This window comes from Drosophila hydei, unplaced genomic scaffold, assembly GCF_003285905.1.
Source record: "Drosophila hydei strain 15085-1641.00,03,60 unplaced genomic scaffold, DhydRS2 tig00000325-arrow-arrow-pilon, whole genome shotgun sequence".
NCBI classification, from domain to species: domain Eukaryota; kingdom Metazoa; phylum Arthropoda; class Insecta; order Diptera; family Drosophilidae; genus Drosophila; species Drosophila hydei.
The window spans coordinates 11,548-32,689 of NW_022045709.1; the positions used below are offsets into that span (position 1 = coordinate 11,548).

Here is a 21,142-nt window from a genome sequence, read left to right on the forward strand (position 1 = left end):
CTCTGTTCAACTCATGCAAACATATGAATGCTATGTGTATGTTTATGTATGTGTGTATCGACTCGAAAATATATTACTCAAGCACGACAAAGCTTAGATATCCTACCCAAAAATATCCAAGAGAAGATGAAATTTTATATATATGTAATGGCAGACGCTTTTGCTTTTCTGCTATCATAAAGGGAAGAATTTGAAATCGAAGTGCGAGACTTGCTAAGAAAGAGAGAAAGCTGCCATCTCGCTTGATCGCACTGGGCTTATGTCTGCAATACTGCTCTCTTAAAACGGAAGCATTGCTTCAAGTGCATACATGTTTATGTGCACTGCACTTTTGTGCGGGACTTATTAAGAGAGGGAGATAGAGAGAGAGAGCTCGATCGCGTTAGGTTTAAGGCTACAATTCTCATCTCATAGAAGCAAAGACTTGTGCCTTGCTCATACGTACGTATTAAGAATAATAGCCATCTCGCTCACCCACACTAGGCTTTAGGACTGTCAGCTCCCGTTGCTCGTTGAGAATTGAAAGAGAACAAAAGAGTCAGCAATTACGTAGTTGAGCTCGACGAAAAATGTTATGTAATAAAATCTATAGTTTGTTTTGAATTAAATTGTGTGTTTATTTACAAAAGTTTGTCTCTACACTTGAGCCAAATTCTTGGGGGAGAGACATATTTTATGTACAGCAAAAATGTTAACAAAGATGTTATTCAGCTCTTCGGCTCTTTCAGTAAATACTAGCTCTTCGGCTCTTTCAGTAAATACTACGCGCCAGGGCCAGCGAGGCTGCAGCGGGGCCAATCGACGGCATACCTACACCCATGGCCACGCCCACGCCTACGCCCACAGTTGAGGCAGAGCCAACGGTGTTGGCATTAAACTTTTCGAAGCCGCTGATCGTTTCCGTTGGCAGTTTCTTGCGCAGATCCGGTTTGGGCCCGCTGAGGCACATTTTCTCCAGCTGCTGGTGCTGCGAGCGCACCGCAAAGCGGTTTACATGCACTGGTATGGGCACTACAATTTTGGTGCCACTCGAACCGCCATTTCGGCCCAAGCCGTGCGACGTGAGTCCGGCCTTAACGCGTTTCCATTTGGCGCGACGATTTTGAAACCAGATTTTTACCTAAACCAAAATAAGGTAGAAAACCAGAAGAGGCACAGGAAAAGTTAACAAAACGAAGGCTAAAAGAGAGAATAGACATGATTCTGAAAGGATTTACTCTCAAATTCTATAAAGTTCAGCATCTTCAGAGATTATGCTTTCAGTATCATATTGTCTCAATAACTGTTTATATTGGCCCTGTTAACACACCTGGACTTCGCTTAGTTTCAGACTTGTGGCTATTTGACTGCGCTCCGTTAGGCTGAGATACTTTTTGGCATGGAATTCGCGTTCCAGCTCGAGCAGCTGCTCCGACGTGAAGGCTGTGCGTCGCCGACGAGACTTGGAGGAGCTGTTGCTGCCACCGCTCTGCGACTCCTTGCCGCCGGCTTCATGGCGCGACTGACTGCCCTCGTCATCGCTGCAATCCTCACTGTCCGAGTTGGTGTATGCTACGAAATGAATATAATGAATAGAGAAATCAACGCAGAGCTTCAGAACTTCAGAAATCTTATTAACAATTCATATCTCTAACGACTTAAGCTTTCGCATTAGATGCGCATCCCCCATTAACACTACTTAACAAACTTTAGACCCTGATGCTGACTTCGACTTCTGTCGTCAATGGGCTGTGTCATAACATTTGTGGCAAACATATTTAGTTATAACTGGAGACATGTGTGAGCCCATTCCAAACCATTCGTTCCCTTCCCGCCCATTCCAACCACAACAACAACAGCAATTTGCAAGCCGAACTCAAGTGTGAGTAGGAAGAAGACAGAGAGAGAGAGAGAGTGAGAGAGCAAGTTGGTGGGCATGAGAGCAAGTGAGTGAGAGAGAGAGAGTGACCGCAGCTTAGCAAGTTCATCCCCTCAGAGATGCCTGATTATTTTTGTTAACGCTTAAACGCTTTTTTAACACTTACACGCTTCAAATGTGCCCATCGCCTGCCCTGTCACTGATTTATTTGCACTGTGCACGGCGGTGGTGGACCATCATCGAGTGCTGTATGCGCACCCCCAACATCATATGAAATTCAGTTATGAATACATTATACCTCTCTGTGTGTGCCAATTCGATTCGCCTAACTTCTGCAGAGGAGACCCTCAGTCAGAAGAAGTCATGGAAATGCGGTTAGCTAAAACTTTTCTCTTCCATTCCATTTCAATGACTAAATCGTTACGTTTGTCAAAATGTCAGCTCCATTTATGATGTTATTGTTATATTCCCTCTCACTCTTACTCACTTTCTTTGTCGCTCTCTTTCGCTCTTTCGCTCTGGCTGTCAGTCTCAGTTCTCCTCGGAGAACTTTGCAGCTTTTGATTGACATCAAACATTGGGTCGTAAATGTGTTTTATGCTAATTTTGTCTATGACTTGACTGCCTCATTTTAATTACCATGACAAAACCACTTTAAACCCACTACAAGAAGAAGAATAACTTGGACTTCAAGAACGGTGAGAGACAGCCACAGAAGTTAGCTTTTTGCTGTTTCAGAACGGTTCCTTAAGAACTTTTTCAATTATTATCATAATAGTTATAACTAGTTAGATCTCCGTAAAATCAGTTATAACTAGTTATAACTCCGTATAATCACCCAATCAGTGAGCAGTTGGGGAACAGATCAAGTTTGAAAAGCTTAAGACCATACCGAAAATAGAGTCTAGAAGTTCTTCTAGAATTGTTTTGTAACTGAAGAGGATTACTTAGCAGAGCCCAACGTGAATATTTCAATGAATAAACTTAATCTTTTTCAATTATTACTATTTGGAATGCTCCATTTACACCTTGTAACTAACTTCAACATCTTCAAGGTTCTACCAGCAGAAACTTTTTGTAACCTCTTACAGGTACAGATCAACCTGTGCAGGATAAAACGACGAGCTCAACGAACCACACATACATAACTTATTCTCTTCTTTAGAATTGATGCCAATATGAAGAATAAAACGCGATCAGTCGTTCGACCTGTAAAGACGTGAATTCGAACAGCCTTCGCTTAAGCTCTACTGCTGCAGAGTTCTAAAAATAGAACTTTGCGGTGCATTCTTCAACGCAACAGCAACAAAAACCGCACACGCAGCGTTTTCTTATCGCTTGCTTCCGCGTAACTCAATTGCTTTAATTGCAATTTACGAAATTTCGTCGCTTGGCGCGAGTGCGCCTGCACTCAAAAGCACAATCCGCGATGACATCTAATGTCAATAACCTCGCTACAGCTGTAAAGGTAAATGCAGAAATGCAAGCCCAGCTTAACGTTGTGATGGCAAATAGGCAAGCCTCCATCATGCCAATAAACTCAAAAATAGATATCGCCTCCGTGCAAGGCATCACTAACAACAAAAACACGAAACGTAAACAGCCAAATTCACCAAAAACCATCAAGAAAAGGCTCATCTTCGACGAACCAAGCACCAGCAATGCAGCATTAATATCAGAAAATCGATTTTCACTGCTCGTAGAAGAAGATGAAGACTACAGCGAATCACCTGTAGCTCCAGAAGCCCCAGTATTGACCGACCAGCAAACTACTCCGAAACCTCGTCCGCCCCCCATATGGTGTCCAAACATCAAGTCTGTGGCCCTACTTCAACAGATAATAGATAAAGTAATTGATGCTAAATCATACGTAATTAAGCCAAAGAAGAATAACATAGGTGTATTAACCCAATGCAGTGAGGACTATCGCAGAGTTATAGACCACTTTACTAAGCTGGAATTGGAGTTCCACTGCTACCAGCTTAAGGAGGACAAACCATATAGAGTCGTGTTCAAAGGGCTTCACTCCAGCACTGATACAACACTAATTAAAAAGGAATTGGAAACCAAAGGCCACACAATTACAAATGTGCACAACCCACTGAGCCGTATGGACAAAACACCGCTAAATATATTTTTTGTTGACGTGGCTCAGGCCCCCAACAACAAAGAAATTTTGGACATTCGAGTTGTCTGCAGGCAACGCTGCACAGTGGAACTGCCAAGAAGATACAACGACCTGACACAATGCCATCGCTGTCAAGAATTTGGACACACACAACGCTACTGCCACAAAGCTCCCAGATGTGTGCGTTGCGCCGGGAAACACGCATCCAAAGACTGCACCCGCGAAAAGGACCAGGCACCAACTTGTGTGCACTGTGAGTTACAGCACCCAGCCAACTATAAGGGCTGCCAAGTATACAAGCGGTTGCGCAAATTGCAATCCCCAGCACAAAAAAGGAGTCCCACACAAACACCGTCTACGGGTCCGAGTACTGCTTCCGAAATTACAAGGCCCCGGAGCATTACCCAAGCCACGAGCTTTGCAACGCCTATTAGTGGTGTTTCTTACGCACAGGCCGCTAGAGGTGGACCGTCAAATAAGAATACCACAAGTGACACTTTGTTCACTGAAATGCTTCAGCAACAACAACGTCAGTTTGACGCAATTAATGCCGAGCTCAAAGCGATGCGAGAAGTACAATCCCAACAAGCAACCATGCTAAACAGTTTAATGGCCATCATAACCAAGCTTGCCTACAAATAATGGCTTTACGTGTGGGTATCTGGAACGCCAATGGCCTGAGAAACAAGACTCAGGAACTGGCTGCGTTTCTCTCACAAGAAAACATAGATATAATGTTAATAACAGAAACTCATGAGTGCCCCACTACACAAATTTTCGGATACGAACACTATCAGGCTCATGGTGAAGGAGCAAACTGCTTTGGTGGATCCTCAATCCTCATACGAGCAACAATACCGCATACACCTTTACTGCCAATTTGCAACGCAACAATGCAGGTCTCAGCCATCACCCTGCCTACGTCTATTGGAGCGATCGAAGTTGCGTCAATTTATCTTCCGCCAAACACTGGTCTGTGTGATCATCACATGGAACAGGTTCTAGGCCAAAGGTTGAATAAGACCCTCATCGGCGGCGACTGGAATGGATGGCACCCATTTTGGGGAAGCAATAGTGCGAATCGTCGCGGAGAAGTCATATTTGAGGCGATTCAAAACTTACAATTCAGCATATTGGCGACTGGAGCCCCCACCCGTTACCCAATTAATGGACACAGGCCCTCGGCAATCGACTTCGCTGTCTACAAAGGCATCTGTGACCGGCAATTGACCATTGAAGAATCCTTGGACCTATCCTCTGACCACCTGCCACTAATAGTCACAATCCACGCGCAGCCACAGCCCTTGCCCATTAGGAAACAACTACTGCCAGCAGGATCAGATTTAGGAGTCTTTAGGCGCGAGCTCCATTACTCTTTGCACATAGAAATGGAACTTAACACTCCTGAAGACGTGGACTACGCAGCAAACAAACTGCAGGAAGAAATAGTCAAAGCTGCGCACCAAGCCGCCCCACCATCTTGCCAAACAAGACAACAGTCTCCGTACAACATCCCCCTCACCTTGGAGGCCCAACACCTACTAATACACAAAAGATGGGCCAGGAGACGCTGGTTAAGATTACGCACGCCTGATGCCAAATCCATGTACAACGAAGCCACGAGGCATCTTAAAGCTGCTCTCGCCCTGCTTCAAAAGAGGTGTATCAGCGATGCGCTGGTACGAGCTGAATCGCCCACTGACGCAGAGTTTCAATTATGGAAATTTACAAGAAAGCTCAAACGGCAGCCAATACGACGTCATCCCATTCGGAGCATTTCTGGTTCCTGGCACATTGGAGACGAAGCTCAAGCTGAGGCTTTTGCAAACCACCTTCAAGATCAATTCACGCCGGTGATTACCGCAGAGGCCTCAGAAATCGAAGCAACAGAAGACATCGTTCTCTCGCCCCTCCCAGCTGAAGACCAGATAACTGGATGTACAAAAGAAGAGGTTCTTGAACACATCAGAAGAGTGAAGGCAAAAAAATCCCCTGGATATGATCTAATAAACGGCAGAGTCCTTAGAGCACTGCCTGACTCCACCATAGACTACATAACTATGGTGTACAACGCCATGCTCCGCATCCGGCACTTTCCAGCCTGCTGGAAGCGCGCCGTGATTGTGATGATTCCTAAGCCTGGCAAACCCGTGGAGAAATTGAGTCGTACAGACCAATTAGCCTGTTGCCAGTACTCTCCAAAATATTCGAAAGAATATTTCTGGAACGAGTACTGACACATCTGGGACGCCAGGAGGCCATTCCAAACCATCAGTTTGGCTTCAGGAGACAGCATGGAACACCGGAACAGGTTCACAGAGTTGTGCACCATATCCTTGGAGCCTTTGAAGAAAAGATGTACTGCTCTGCCGTCTTTTTAGACATCAAACAGGCGTTTGATCGAGTTTGGCACCTGGGACTGCTGCAGAAAGTGAGGACCACCCTTCCAGCCCCATTTTTCGCGTTGCTATCCTCATACCTTATTGGAAGAACCTTCCAAGTGTCAAGGGGGCAAACAGTATCCTTGACTAGACCAATTATGGCTGGAGTACCACAGGGTAGTGTTCTAGCCCCAACACTTTATACTTTATTCACAGGAGATATGCCAACTCCCGAGCCAAATATAGGAAGTACAGATGCAGTACTCATAGCGACCTATGCAGATGACACCGCCATCTTATCACGTCACGTATCTGCGCAAGAAGCTTCAGACTCACTACAAAAATATCTGGACTCTTTCGGACGCTGGGCAAAACGGTGGTGTATCACCATTAATGCACAAAAGTCTGTACATACTACCTTCGCCACTAGAAGAGGAGATTGCCCAAGCGTTGCATTGGGGCCCACTATTCCCAAAGCCTCAAAAGTAAAGTACCTTGGTATCACTCTTGACAGAAGGCTGACTTTTAAAGCGCACATAAGTCAAGTAACCTCAAAATGCAAAAGCAAGCTAAAAACCCTCGACTGGATGCTGAGAGCTTCAAGCAAGTTGTCTTACAGCAGCAAGGCCGCCATCTACAAGGCAATAGTTGTCCCAACCTTCGTATATGGTATCTCTCTATGGGGCTCCTCGGCGAAGACTACAAGGAACAAAATTCAGACCCTGCAGAATAAAGCACTACGCAGATGGACTGGAGCCAGCTGGTTTGTAAGAAACTCAGTCTTACATAGGGATTTAGCAATTCCCACAGTTGCTGAACTCATTGGGCGACACAGTTCAAGATACGCGGACAGACTTGCAGCGCATCCTAACCATCTCGCAAGCAACCTGGCTATAAACAACAATAGGCGAAGACTGAAGAGATTGCATCCTCTAGACAATATTAGAACTAATTAAGATAGTAGCTACAAGTGCAGAATAATTGGCATATCTGCCCTCCCATTAGTTAAGGTTTAGAGCTAAATGCGCTATAGAGTCTAAGACAATAAGCTGCAACAAAATAAAGAAATAAAAACGAAAAAAAAAAAAAAAAAACGTATTATTAATCTTTGTTTCATCGAATGATCCAAAAGATTTAAATTTGAATCAAGTTTCAGTTCAGATTGCTGTCCTTATAAAATATACAATCATAAGTTATACTTGGCTAAAACAGTTACCAGTTTCATCATTGTTAAAGTACATTAACTGATTTCTAAGCTAATACTGCCAACATCTTAGATTCGCTTAAGCTTTGTCACCTACCTCCATTGCGACTCTTGTCGAGCTCCGTGGCGTAGTTTTGGGGCGACATAGTGAGGCTGATGTCGCTGCAGGAATCGCCGCTGCACTCATAGTCCTCGTCCATGCCGACATCGACAGCAGGTTCTGCAGGACTTGCTGATTTCGAGGGCGATGATTGCTGAGGTGGTGATGGCTCGTGCTGTTGGCTTGGCGCTAAAGCCATGGGCTGATGATGATGATGATGATGTTGGCTCTCGGCCATGTGTTGGAGTCTGGCATGTACGCTCAGACTATGCACATAATCCTGGTTCATGAGTTCTGCGAGACGACGATAGCTTAGATCAGAGGGAGCAGCAGCAGCAGCAGCTGCGGCGGCAGCGGCTGCAGCAGCATTGAAGGGCAGGAATCGAGTGTCCAGCGGATGAGGCAGAGGCAGCTCATTGGGCTTTGTCGGACTGAGGCTGAGGCTGTCCAAGGCATGTGACTGTGACTGTGGCAGTGACTGTGACGGTGAGTGTGGCTCCTTGCCGGCAAACGGTGCAGCCAGGTAACCGCTGCCACCGCCGCCACCACCACCGCCGCCGGCAATTAGATGTGAGAGCCGTTCGTGGTTCTGGGCAAAGTAGCCATGCAGCCAGGGGTTGTAAAGTGGAAACTGTGTCAGACCCAGCATAGCACGTGCATTAAGCTCTTGACTATTACTTTCCCGTTCTCGATCCCGTTCCCGTTCCCGTTCCCGTTCTTGTTCTCGTTCTCTTTCCTGTTCGTGATCACTATTGGATGCAGGAATAACGGCAGTTCTTTGATTCGCAATTAGACTCTCTATGGAAAAGGGTTTCGGTAACGGTTTGCTGATCAGCTTGCTGCTGCTTTCTACCGGCGGCGGTGGCGGCAGCAGCGCCGTATGGTCGTTTTGCATTGTCAACTTAAAATTTGTTTACTCTCTTCGAATATGTCGGAGCGCGCGATACGTGACGTAGTGAACCGTTCAAAGATCTGCGCGCAAATGAAACCCAACGATGCCGCATGCACAGCACACAGCTCACTCGCCCAGTCGAAAACAACCACCGCAGACATACTCAGCGCGGGAGTGAGCGAGTGAGAGAGAGCGAACACGAACTAGCTCCGCCTTGTTAATGACCAATATGGCGCGCTGTGTTAGAGCGGTAGACGTCTCTGATTGGCTGTGCGTTAATTGCTGTCAAACCGGTATGTTTTCTATTTGTGTTTGGGGTTGTTCTTGAAGCTCCACAAATACAGGCACTTAAAGGAATACAGGAGTGCTTAATTGCTGCTTGATTCATGTGGTAATCAGACTAACCATGAATAAGGACAATATCGATATCCACATTGTTAGCAGTTGCTTAGCTTAGTTTATGCCAGGATGTGGGAAATAGAGTTAACTCTCAAGTGGCATATTAGCTGGCTTTTCGGGTTGACTGCGTGAGCGCAGGTAAGGGTGGCACTTGCCTGTACCAAGCAAAATCAATTGAATATGAATATAAATTAACTTAATATGTTTTTACACTTTAAGATAACACTTAAGAGGAATTAAGAACTTAATGATTAACGTCCCAGATCTCTCTTTTCATCTAATTTTATTGCTCATAAAAATATAAGTTCCGCCATCGAATTGTTAATTTATTATGCGAGCCACAAGTAATACGTTTGTCAATTTGCATTTGCGGCTTAAATTGGCCATAATTGACTACATTTTTGCCAACAAAAAAAAAAGCAAATGTTTGTAAACAGCATTTGGTCACGTTTAAGTGTTTGAAATATTTGATGAGCGCTTTAAATTGCAATATTTTATTTACATTGGGAATAAATTAAAATATAATTATGCGCCTTGTCGGCGATTATTGTTATTATGATAAAAAGGTCTGATTTTCATTTGGCGCTGATTCAACTTTATTTGGCATAGAGCCTGCATAAAGATATTTTGTATTTGCTACATATGAGTAAGTGTTTGTGTGTGTAGATGTTATGTTGCTGTTTGCTGTTCGCTGTTTGTTCCCTTTGCGGAAAAACGGAGAAATTAACGAAATGCAACGAAGCGTTTCATGCGCTCAAATAAATCAGGGCGCTGTTGACACCCGGGATGTCGTCTATATATGTGTGTATGTATGTGGTGGGGGCCCTCAAATACACACACAGATACAGATGCATATCGAAATTATTTACTGACAAATTGTTTTGAATATTTTGCATATTTGTGACTCGTTTGCAGCGCTCAAAAATGCGCACAAAATAAAACACAAACAATTACAACTGCATCAACTGTGAGTGCATCAATATCAATAAGACGGTCAGTGCTGTCCATTTAGCCGTTTTTAAACTGATTAGTTTGCAATGTAAATGTCTGCTGTTCACAGCACTGATGAAATGGGTTATACTACAAATTCTTATGGAGCTTTGGTGAATGTGCGCTTGTGTGAGGCTACCAACCCTAAATTATATTCCACAACTAATACAAATTTAATAACCATTAGGGTTTTCGGCTCGTATACGAAATGCAAAGTCGAACATGTGTTCGCAGTTAACCGCAACATCGGCACATAACGAGGAGCTGTCCAATGTTTACCCAGCAATTGACACGCCTTTTTTACAATTTGTAGGCTGGCTCCTATATGGGCACAGCAACTGTCCTTCGTAATTGTGTTATTTTAACCCTTTGCACAGGCTTTACTTGTAAAACTGTAATTATGTCTGGAATATCAATGCTGTTTATACAGTTTAATTGGAATTGGATAGTAATTACAGTTATTAGTTCGCTTGTTATGCGTAGGCATGGCTTATATAGTACTTAGTAGTCTATTGTTGAGAACGGTCTTTGATCTATTGACATATTGCTGAGCAATTATTTCAAATATTGCGCCAAGTGTCAGAGCACGCAGCAATCTACACTTTACATACGATGTCGATTGCACAGTTATCGGTATGCCTGGCTACTATCGATTTAAACGTTGCCACTACACGAATTTTTGACCAGATGGCAATATTTCTTTTCACGAAAAACGTTTAGCGATTCCGTGCTGCAGCCGCTTTAAGAGGTAAGTAATTATTAATTTCAGCTGACATCACGTCTTAAAAGTATGAGTTGAAAACTGTACAAAAAAGAGAACAAATTGAACTATAATATTTTGTATATATTTTATTAAATATACCAATAGTTTTAAGAAAATTGTTCTCGAAAAATCGATGGGAAAAATCACCCCATCACCGGCTTGTTATAAAACGTTGCGCATTAAAACTAATGTATTTTGTTTTTATGTTGCACTTAATAGGTAAACATGCCAGAGCTAACTGAAATCAAAAACGAAGCACCTTCGACCTCCGCTGAGGCGAAGCAACCGGAGGATGGGGATGTACGCGTCGAGGATGATGGCAGCGAGAGCGATTCGGATATGATTCCCGAATTGGAGGAGGCTGAAACCGGCACCACACAGCTGGGCGGCGGTGCCACAGGGTTGCCCATTGATATGGTTTCCAAGGCAAAGCAGTCGCGCGGCGAGAAGAAGGCACGGAAAATCATGCTGAAGCTTGGGCTGAAGCAGATTCAAGGTGTTAACCGCGTGACTATACGCAAGTCGAAGAACATCTTGTTCGTCATCAATAATCCAGATGTGTACAAGAACCCCCACAGTGACACTTACATTGTATTCGGTGAGGCTAAGATCGAAGACTTGTCGCAGCAGGCTCAAGTGGCTGCCGCCGAGAAGTTCAAGGCACCAGAAGGTCCTCTTGCTACTGATAGCGTCGGTGCCACCACTTCTGTGGCACCAATTGCCGAAGAAGATGAGGAAGAGGTTGACGGAACGGACGTCGATGAAAAGGACATTGAGTTGGTTATAACGCAGGCGAATACGACGCGTGGAAAGGCCATTAAGGCGCTGAAGAACAACAGAAACGACATCGTAAATGCCATTATGGAGCTAACTATGCTCTAAGGCGCTGGAACGCAGGAACATCGTTGCTTTCGTTTATTACCCGCCTTTCGATAAACTACAAATAAATAAACAAATCCCCAATCCCAAATGTTATGCGTCTCCGCATGTTAAGCACCAGTCGAACATTTAACATACAATAACAGGAGAAGAATAAAGTGACATGCTTTTAAAAGTCAAACACCTTGAAACTTTTTGTATTTGTATTAATTCCAACTAATATCTAAATTGACTATATCCATAAATTAAAAAATTTTAAGTTTGGCTAACTAGGATCTAAAATAAGTTGCTTTGGTTAGCTTCAATGGGTCAAAACACCCTAGATTTTCGAAGAGGGGAGTTAAGTACAATTTTAACATCAATCAATCCATCCGTGGCACATTTAGTGATAACGTTTGAGATTACTGCAATTGGTTGGCTGCAGGCTCTGCCTTCAGTACACGAGCTTGGCTGCGTGCTTGCAGACGTATTTCTGCTGGCGCCTGCATCCAAGGCTCGCCATCAGCCTGCATGGGTACCGTCCCATTCACCCGTAGCTGCAATCAATTATCATTTAAGGCTATAAACAAAGAATGATGATCGGTTGCATACCCTTATCTGCTTGGCTTGGCCAATGCGCACGGGTTTGCTTATATTGCATTGCAGCTGAGCAATGTGAAAGGATGAGACTATGCCAAACACTTCCATCATGCCATCAGAGATGGAGTTAACAATGCGCGTTTCGCCATTCGAGTTGCTCAGCTCGCACAGTTTGCAGCCAGCGCCCCAGGAATCAATATTAAGAAACACCAACGATTGTAGCTCCGGCAGTTCGACTAGTTTGTTATCTAGATGAAGTTCAAGTTTCTTATCAATGCGTTCGCAGTCCGGCTGCATGACCTGATGTGTACCAAAGGTGAAGTATAGCAGCTGCATGGGCATAAACAAGAAATTAATTTAAGAGGTTAAACTAGTAATTGATAGCTGTCTCACTTTGTTAAAAATGCGGCTGCTGAGCAGATAGAATCGAGATTCGCGTGTCTTATGGAAATTGTAGGTGATGTATGCGTCGACGCCCACGCTAAAATAGTTATAGACGTGTATGGTCTTCAAGGGCTGCATCTGGATGGGAAGACGATAGTGCAGTTTCTCAATTTGCAGATCATATCTATCAAGATTAACGGATTTGGCACGTCTAATGCTTCGCAATATCTCCAGTGGATCGAGCACTGAAGGCGGCTCAGCGCCCCAGCCCAACACACGGGACAAATCGTTGCCGGTGCCCAGTGGCATGATAGCCACTGATGGTTGAGGTTTATGTTCAGCATGTAGATGGTGTTAAGCACCCAGCCAATTGTTCCATCACCACCTGCAACTAAAATGCGACATGGACGTGGACTGGTTTTTGCTACCATTGGAGGGCATCAAGCGGTCCTCTTGAGCCCAGTTCCATCACCTGCATTGGGTGCAGATAGCCACGCAATAGCGACAAGACATTTGCGGCTGTGTTACTGCCAGATTTCGTATTAGCTATAACAATTAGTGGTTCCCAGTTTTCAATGTCGGGTGGTTAATGCCTGCGATATGCAAACGCACCGATTCTCGTGTCCTGGCTGCTACAATGCTGTAAGGCGGATATATCATGTCCCGAAACTCTCCAAAGTCACATTCACCTTTGGCGTCAACTTTCTTATAGCAGATGTCGTGGTAACATCGTTGGCACCAGGCACATCGCCAGCCATAGAGACCTGGTCCCAAGCTGCTGCTATGATGATCGTGTTCAGCTTCCTGGCCGCACTCCGTGCAACTGTAATTCATAGGCAAATTGCCGCGCACCCACAAATGACGTACTGCGTCTGTATTTCGTAGCCATTTGTCCTTGCAGTGATAACGAGCGTCCGCCTGCCTTTGACATGTCGGCTCCGAGTGCGTGCAAAGGCCGCAACAGTCGCAGAAGAGACCCGCAGACGGTTGTCAACAAAATCTCACACACATTACAAAAGCAGGCCTACGAAAAGTGATAGATAGAAAATAGTACTAGGTACATATGAAGTTTTCTTGACACATACTTGTTCAATGATTTTTATTGATTTCCAACTATGACGTGTTTTCCCCGATATGCAAATGACATCTTCCATTAAAATGCTGCGACAGAAAATGAAGAGCATGCTCAGCGCCACGAGCGAGCCAATGAGCGCTTCCACGCTAAGCTCAATGCTGGCAATGTCCATTTCTATTTACCTATGTTACACCAATTGCCAGACTTAAATTTTCACATTTTTCATGTTTACGTTTTAAATTCAATGAATGGTCCAACTAATTATAGCCAGTGTTGCAAAACGTTCGCATGCAGCTGAGCGCTAATAATACGAGACGGTATCTGTTTGTAAATTGGCTTTGTCGAATGTTATTTTGGCCTTGGCGGTAATTTACTTTATTTATGGAGATTATATTTAAAGTTAAACGTAATTTTTATTTTATTTTAATTGTATTCTTTAAAGTACTAAGCAAGCATAACTCCTTTGCATTTCATGACACGATAGTTGTTATTTTTCTACATATTTTGTCTAATATCGGCGCAAGTCAGTGTTGCGAAACTCCATGTGAGATACTGCACGTGGAGGCACACATTTTTTCAAAAACATTTTTCACTAGCGAAGCGTGGAGGGACTGAAATATGGGACGCAAAGCTGAATATAGTGAAAAACAAAAGAAAGGGCCAGGTCGAAAGGCGCGCAAACAGGGAGCACCAAAGTTTCCGAAGAAATCATTTGGTATTTATAATAATGCTACTGCCACTGAACAAATATATTAAAATATTTGTTTTCAGCGCCGCTCGACGATGAGGATAAGAGATTGTCACACCGTCAAAAAACAGCGCGTTGCCAAGCGGGAACAAAAAAGGTAGTGCAGAAGGCGAAATTAAAGGATAAACGTGCACAACAGCCTCGTAAACAGAAAAAGTATCACAGCGAGAGCGAGAGCGAGCCCGAAGCGAACCAACCGCCAGAGTCATCAGACGAGGAAGTGCCGCAACTTGTGCCAATCAAAAAACAAAAGTCAAATGGCTTCAAAAATGACGATAATGAATGGCTAAAGTTGAAGTCGAAAAAGCAGCAGAAAGCGAAGAAGCAAGAATCAGATGAGGAACTAGAAGAGGAACAAGAGCCCGAGAATGAATTTGAATCTAGTTCGGAAGAAGCGGAAGACGATGAGGAAAATGATGTAACCGATGGAGAAGAGGAGGAATCAATTGATGAGGATGATGACGAAGCTCAAGTCGGTAAATTGGACGATCTTTTTGATGACGATGCTGAAGATCAAGCAACCGATGAAGAATCAGACAATGAAGATGATGATGATGATGATGATGATGAGATGATGATGATGATGATGATGATGATGATGATGATGATGATGATGACACATTGGCCTATTGAGCGTGCTAGCAAAAACTTAAGAAGCGTCGGGACAAAGATGATAAATTGGCTCAGGAGGAAATGCAGATGTCTGTCGATCAGTCGGAAGTGTTCCATTTACCAGAGCCCGGCGAAGATGCTGAGAAGGAGCTATCTTTACAGGATGTCCAACAGCGTATTAAGGATATAATACAGGTACTCTCGGACTTTGGCAAATATCGGCAGGAAGGTCGTGCACGTAGCGAGTATGTTGACCAGCTCCGTTTGGACCTATGTTTGTACTACAGCTATAATGAGTTTCTTATGTCGCAGCGCATGGATATATTTAAGTTGAGCGATCTTATGGAGTACTTGGAGGCGGTCTGAGGTGGGTTCTTAAAGTACTATTTCTAATTTGTGGATAGTAATTAATTTTTATTTTATTTATTTATTTCTTAGGTGGCGCGTCCGTTAACTATACGCACAAATTCTCTAAAGACACGTCGTCGAGACCTTGCTGGCGCGTTAATTAATCGTGGCGTCAATCTCGATCCGCTGGGCAAGTGGACAAACGTGGGCCTTGTCATATTTAATTCAACTGTTCCACTGGGCGCCACGCCTGAGTATTTAGCTGGTCAATATATGATACAGGGTGCTTCGTCGATGCTGCCAGTGATTGCGCTGGCTCCGCAGGAGAACGAGCGAGTGCTAGATATGTGTTCTGCACCTGGTGGCAAGGGATCACACATAGCTGCCGTTATGAAGAACAAGGGCGTGTTATTGCCAACGATGCAAACCGGGATCGCATCAAGGGCCGTTGTTGCCACTTTCATCGCTTGGGCATTGTGAATGCTTGTTGTTAGCTGTGAAGATGCGACCAAGTTAGAAACATAATGACGGGCTTTGATCGTGTGCTGCTCGATGCGCCATGCACTGGCACAGGCGTTGTCTCCAAGGATCCTAGTGTAAGGACAACTAAATCGGAGATCGATGTACAGCGATGCTATAATTTGCAGCGCAAGCTTTTGCTTACCGCCATCGATTGCGTGGATGCTAAATCTTCCACCGGTGGATATGTTGTATATTCCACTTGTTCAGTACTGCCCGAGGAGAATGAATGGGTCATCGACTACGCTCTTAAGAAGCGAAATGTTAAGCTTGTGCCTTTAGGTATTGATTTTGGTGAACCTGGCTTTACCAAGTTTCCGCCAGCATCGCTACCATCCCAGCTTAAATTTGAGCATGCGCTTTTATCCGCATACAAACAATATGGATGGCTTTTATGTGGCTAAACTGAAAAAGTTCTCAAATACCATTCCCATCACTAAGGAGCAACAAGAAGCGGATGAGAAGCAGTTAGATGAAGCACTTGCATCAGATCAGCCTGAATCGAATACGGCAGAAACTAAGGAAGAGGAGGCAACGGAACCATTGAAGGATCCCGAAAAACGTACCGGAAAACGTGCTGGCAAGCCCAACCTTACGGACGTAGAACATGACCTAAAAAGAAAAAGCTTGAACAAAGTAAGACGAAATATGTTGCCAGGTATTGAGAAGCCCATCAAAGTGACCAACAAGGCAAAGAAAGAGCAGACGCGCCTGACTCTGCCGAGAAAAAAGAAAACACCGTTGCTACTTCCCCAATAGTCAAAAATAAGCAGACGGACACCACAATCGAATGGCAATAAGAAACAGAAAGTGCTGAAAAATGAGCAAAAAGCTACGGCGCAAAAAAATGAACACAATGCTAAGCCAACGTCTAAATTAACTAAGAAACTTTCACAGGCGCCGAGAGTGGATATAGATGAACTGCCATTGCTGGAAGGAAAGCCCATCAAAATGCAAAACAAACTGAAAAATAAGTCAAAGCAGTTGGGGCAGTTGAAAAAATCCAAGAAGACAGTCGACAGAAAGCAAAAGCTTAAAAAATAATCTGAAATATAAATAAGTTTTTTAAAAAGTTGATGGCGGGTTTGTTGCGAAACTTAAAATATGTAATAAAAATATATATATTGTATATTTATAACAAATATTTAGGCTAGCTCAGCATAAACCATGCAATTATTTGTTTTTATAATAGGTACTAAATATTTTGGATCATAAATGTTTCGTAATCAACATAACAATAAATGTATTTTTATTAGAACTTCCATACCATATATGCTTTTTATCACAATATATATTAATGTATATATTCTATATAATATCATCATGTATAATACTTTCGTATTTAAACTGCAGCGCAGAGGCAGATAAGGTTGAGGCGTTGGATGGATTCAACATTAAATCTTAATTTCAGTGCGAGAAGTAGAAGCGAAATGTTTAAGAATAATTTTTGGTTTATTGTGGTGCATTGTTTGGGCTGTGACTCACTGCAAAGCGGATATTAATTTAGCCACGATGCACAGCATCCGGTCGAATCTGGAGTCGGCGCGTCTCGCCTTGTACAAATTTCTGTGCGTTTGCATGTGGTAATTGGTCTGCCAACTACGTGGACAACTTTCAGCTGGCGGAGAAGAGATATGCCGATGCAATGATTGCTGTTCTGACAGACAACAGCAATATGGATCCTCCACGCCTATTTAAGCAACTCCAGGACTATTTCAGTTCATGTGTAGGTCATCCACAGGAGAAGCAGATCCAATTGCCACAGGAAACTACTCTCTGGCGATGCCTTCGAATGGACCGCGGGCAACGGCCAGACTTCGCAGATATGGATTGAATGGTGTTTTCTTCGATGAGATGGCGGATGTTGCTTACAACGACTCGCTCCGCTATGTAGTGGAGCTCAAAAGGCCAGTGGCTCGAAACAACCACTTGGTGAGTGAAATCAAAAAGTAAATGAAATATAAATTGTACTTCAACTGCCTTTTTGAAGCCTCTAAGAACTGGCCTCCAGCTGTTGGAAAAGGCTCTGCGTGATTTACGGGAGAAACATCACAACGAGGAGTCGCTGCTGCACCTGTGGACATTGAGCAAGCTGAAGCAGGAAATACCGCAGATCGAGTGGCAAACCTACTTTGAGGAACTGCTGGAAATGGAGCCCAGAGATGATAAGCTACTCGTGCAGATTAGCGATGTGGAATATTTCCGAAAGCTGGGCGAGCTGCTGCGTGAAAGTAATAAAACCATTTTGGAATTCTATCTAAGGAGCGACTGGCTAGCTTTGTAAAGGAAGCCAAGCCACGCTCCACAGCGCACAGTTGCATACATCATATGAGTGCGTTGCTTCCCTTGGGCATGAACCACCTCTACGATCGTTATGTATATAGAACAAGGTCGGAGGACATGCGGCAGCTGCAGCAGATGTTTGCCAGCTTACGCGGCACGTTTGCCAAATACTTGGAGCTGAATCGATTGGAGCTAAGTTCCGAGCAGTTAACCTATCTACATGCCAAGCTGGCGAACATGCAATTGAAACTGGGCAACCTACCGGATACAGCGAGCACCGATAATGATTTCTATAATAATCACTATGCCAGTGCATCATTTACGGCTGACGACTTTGTGGAAAACTTTTGGCAGGCCCTGCGTTTACGTACGCATCTGCAGCATTTGCCGTTGAGGCAACCAGGAGCGACTGTGCAACTGAAACTACTATGTGAATGATGACTTGGTTAGAGCCCGCAATGCGCCTTATTTTGAGCATGAGCGAAATATGTTGACCGTTCCATTGGTCTTCATGCAGTGGCCCTTTTACGATTATCGACAGCATTCCGTTTTTCGACATAGTCTGATGGGCTTTATACTCGGTCACGAGCTTAGTCACGCCTTCGAGCAGGAGGGCATACTCTTCGATGCCGCGGGCAACGAGTTGGTACTCGGATTACAGATACGTCAAATGTCAAATTTCAAGCTGCCCTAAAATGTGTCCAGCACTCGCCAACAGCATCGCTGAAGGAGCGATTGGCAGATTTCAACGGACTCCAACTGGCTTATGACACGTTCTTTGGGTTGGGACATGATTCAAATCGGTTTGAGTATCGCCCATATGAGTTTGAGCAGGAGATGTCGCCGCCACAGCTCTTCCATTTGAATTTCGCGCAGTTCTTTTGTGGCCGTCTACCAACAGCCATAGGCCATGACATGGACGATGTGCGGTTAATGAGGCCGAACACAATTTGCATCAGTTTTCCATTGATTTCAGTTGTCCGCGGCAACACTCAGACTCCATCGGCTGTGAAATGTGGCGCCCAGCCAGCCGTTAAGAGGGCAATTGCACTTGGAACATTGTATAAATGTATAAATACAAATGTAATATGTTATTCGAAATTTAGTGTCTTTAATAGATTGAATTTCGATATATAGACTATATCGTTATTTTTTTGCAATTTCCAAGTATTTGAAGCTCGCAATTCTCTACAATTCTCAACGCTTCCTTCGAATGGATTATAAATTGTTATTCACAACAGTTCAATTGTCTTTTCCATATGTTAATCATGTTTTTCATCATTTTAAGTTCGTCTATCACAATGCGTTTTTTGAGCCGCTTTCAGCACAGGGTGCTTATTTGTTATCGCAGCAATAAGTAATCGACAAAAAGTATTTAACGGCCCATTCAGTTTGATTGTTAATTGCAGGTGTCGTGTTAAGGCATAGGCAACGACATCGTCACATTCGATGACAATTCAACAATGCAAATGCAAATGCAAAAGCTATCTCTGATGTAGTAAAGCTGAATAAGATACCCTGTTTCAGGAGTAGCTATGAAGAGTAGAGTTCCTTTGGCACTAAGTGATGACAGTAATTGCTAGGCCCAGGCGGACTGAACTATGTTGTGCTTGGAACACAACAAACACATGCTGCACAAGGCCAATACACTCACGTTCAATTATGGGCATAGAGTATAAAAATGTCGGTCTCAGTTAAGCGGGAGCTTTAGTTCTCTTCTGCACTCACACACTGACACAGACCTAATCAGGTTGCCATAGCCACAAGTTGTTGCGAGCATCGCACAGTGGAGCAAATGCTACGAAAATCATAACATCGAATTTTGTTATTAATAGTTAATAAATATTCTAGAAAATACCAAATTAATTTAATTTAATTTTTAATTTTTTAATTTTTGCGGAAAGCTTTACAGCTTTGTTGTCAGTTCTTTTTAACTTACTAAAAAACTACTACAATCTGAATGCTTATCAAAATAAGTCTTGCTTACTGTTGACAAATACAGACGAATGTTTATAATAAAAGTTGCGTCATTTACAGATTGTATACAAGTTGTTCAACTTGTTTTTGGAATTCTTAATCTCTGATGGATATTGGACAAAATTTGAATCAAAATTATACATCAATACTATTTTGATGAAACCATTGGGTCAAATGGTTAATAAACAAAAACAGCGTGAATTAGGGACATCAGAACCACATAATCTGGGTAACTAATAGATAAGTTATACTAAAGAAAGGGAATATTTGCTTGTATGAATTTTTAATAAGTGGAGGAGAACACAACAAACACATGCTGCACACACAGCCAATACACTCACATTTATTATGGGCATTGAAATGATATTGTAGCTCAAACTGGAGTAATAAATCTTTTCATTGGACTTAGATTAAGCTAATCCACTGCATCCATGACCACTGTGCCTGGTGTCGTCGTATCCTGTGTTTTCTTTATTTGTGGGCGTCGTCAGGGCAAAGTTTGCTTGTGTGTGGGCTTCACTCCCGCACGGTAAGAAACAGCGAACGAACAGACGCGAAAGCTCCCTCCCGGTCGTAGTACATCGCTGTCAGTTGCCGTTATTAGACGTGAGCTTTTGGTCGGTTGACTTCGTTATCTTGATTGCGAATCTCGTCGCAGCCTCCGCCCTTTATAACATTATAGATTCGGAAAGCCAAAAAAGTCACACAAAAATATAAACAAATTTAAAAAAAAAAAACAAAAATAAAATATAAAATTACAGACAGTTTATTATGTTTTACTCTTGTCTTGTAATGTGTGACTAAATATACTATTTTATCATTTCGCTATCTGCAATTAAAATATTCTATGTTTGCGTGCGATCCAAAATTAACTGTGCTGAGCAGCGACGCGTGAGTTTTGAATATATGTTAATAATATATATATAAATAATATACATTAATAATAATTTTATATGTGTGTGCGAGTTAAGTAATAAAAAATGATAAGGCGATAAACATTTAAGGCTGACAACATGTGAGCGA

At 43.2% G+C, this 21,142-nt stretch overlaps 3 protein-coding genes and 2 pseudogenes across 3 annotated transcripts; 3 read left to right on the forward strand and 2 right to left on the reverse strand.

Annotated features, from left to right (window-relative positions):
• Nucleotides 1-618: 618 nt before the first annotated feature.
• Nucleotides 619-8,903, reverse strand: LOC115483071 (homeobox protein unplugged-like). Its single transcript, XM_030223929.1, has 3 exons — nucleotides 7,669-8,903; nucleotides 1,310-1,551; nucleotides 619-1,120 (listed from the first exon to the last, which is right to left on the reverse strand). Exons 1-3 carry the CDS (start codon nucleotides 8,564-8,566, stop codon nucleotides 752-754), a joined length of 1,509 nt encoding a protein of 502 aa, XP_030079789.1. The 5' UTR covers nucleotides 8,567-8,903; the 3' UTR covers nucleotides 619-751.
• A 2,031-nt stretch (nucleotides 8,904-10,934) lies between these two features.
• On the forward strand, nucleotides 10,935-11,775 carry LOC115483070 (nascent polypeptide-associated complex subunit alpha-like). The gene has a single exon (XM_030223928.1). The coding sequence runs from the start codon at nucleotides 10,941-10,943 to the stop codon at nucleotides 11,595-11,597; it is 657 nt and encodes a 218-aa protein (XP_030079788.1). The 5' UTR covers nucleotides 10,935-10,940; the 3' UTR covers nucleotides 11,598-11,775.
• On the reverse strand, nucleotides 11,637-13,808 carry LOC115483069 (annotated as a pseudogene).
• A 108-nt stretch (nucleotides 13,809-13,916) lies between these two features.
• LOC115483073 lies at nucleotides 13,917-16,618 on the forward strand (annotated as a pseudogene).
• Nucleotides 16,619-17,641: 1,023 nt separating this feature from the next.
• Nucleotides 17,642-19,071, forward strand: LOC115483074 (neprilysin-like; the record flags this gene model as incomplete). Its single annotated transcript, XM_030223930.1, has 5 exons — nucleotides 17,642-17,791; nucleotides 17,850-18,139; nucleotides 18,244-18,531; nucleotides 18,593-18,788; nucleotides 18,848-19,071. Coding segments are annotated over exons 1-5 (1,148 nt in total), but the record flags the coding sequence as incomplete, so codon positions are not given.
• Between the last annotated feature and the right edge of the window lie 2,071 nt (nucleotides 19,072-21,142).

What these genes read in the sequence shown, in the direction of transcription:
- LOC115483070 (XM_030223928.1), top strand. Translation starts at nt 10,941, where the DNA reads ATGCCAGAGCTAACTGAAATCAAAAACGAAGCACCTTCGACCTCCGCT.
- LOC115483071 (XM_030223929.1), bottom strand. Translation starts at nt 8,566, where the DNA reads ATGCAAAACGACCATACGGCGCTGCTGCCGCCACCGCCGCCGGTAGAA. An exon ending in CGACAAGAGTCGCAATGGAG is followed by an intron (nt 1,552 to 7,668) that starts GTAGGTGACAAA and finishes TTCATTTCGTAG; the next exon opens with CATACACCAACTCGGACAGT. An exon ending in TGAAACTAAGCGAAGTCCAG is followed by an intron (nt 1,121 to 1,309) that starts GTGTGTTAACAG and finishes ATTTTGGTTTAG; the next exon opens with GTAAAAATCTGGTTTCAAAA.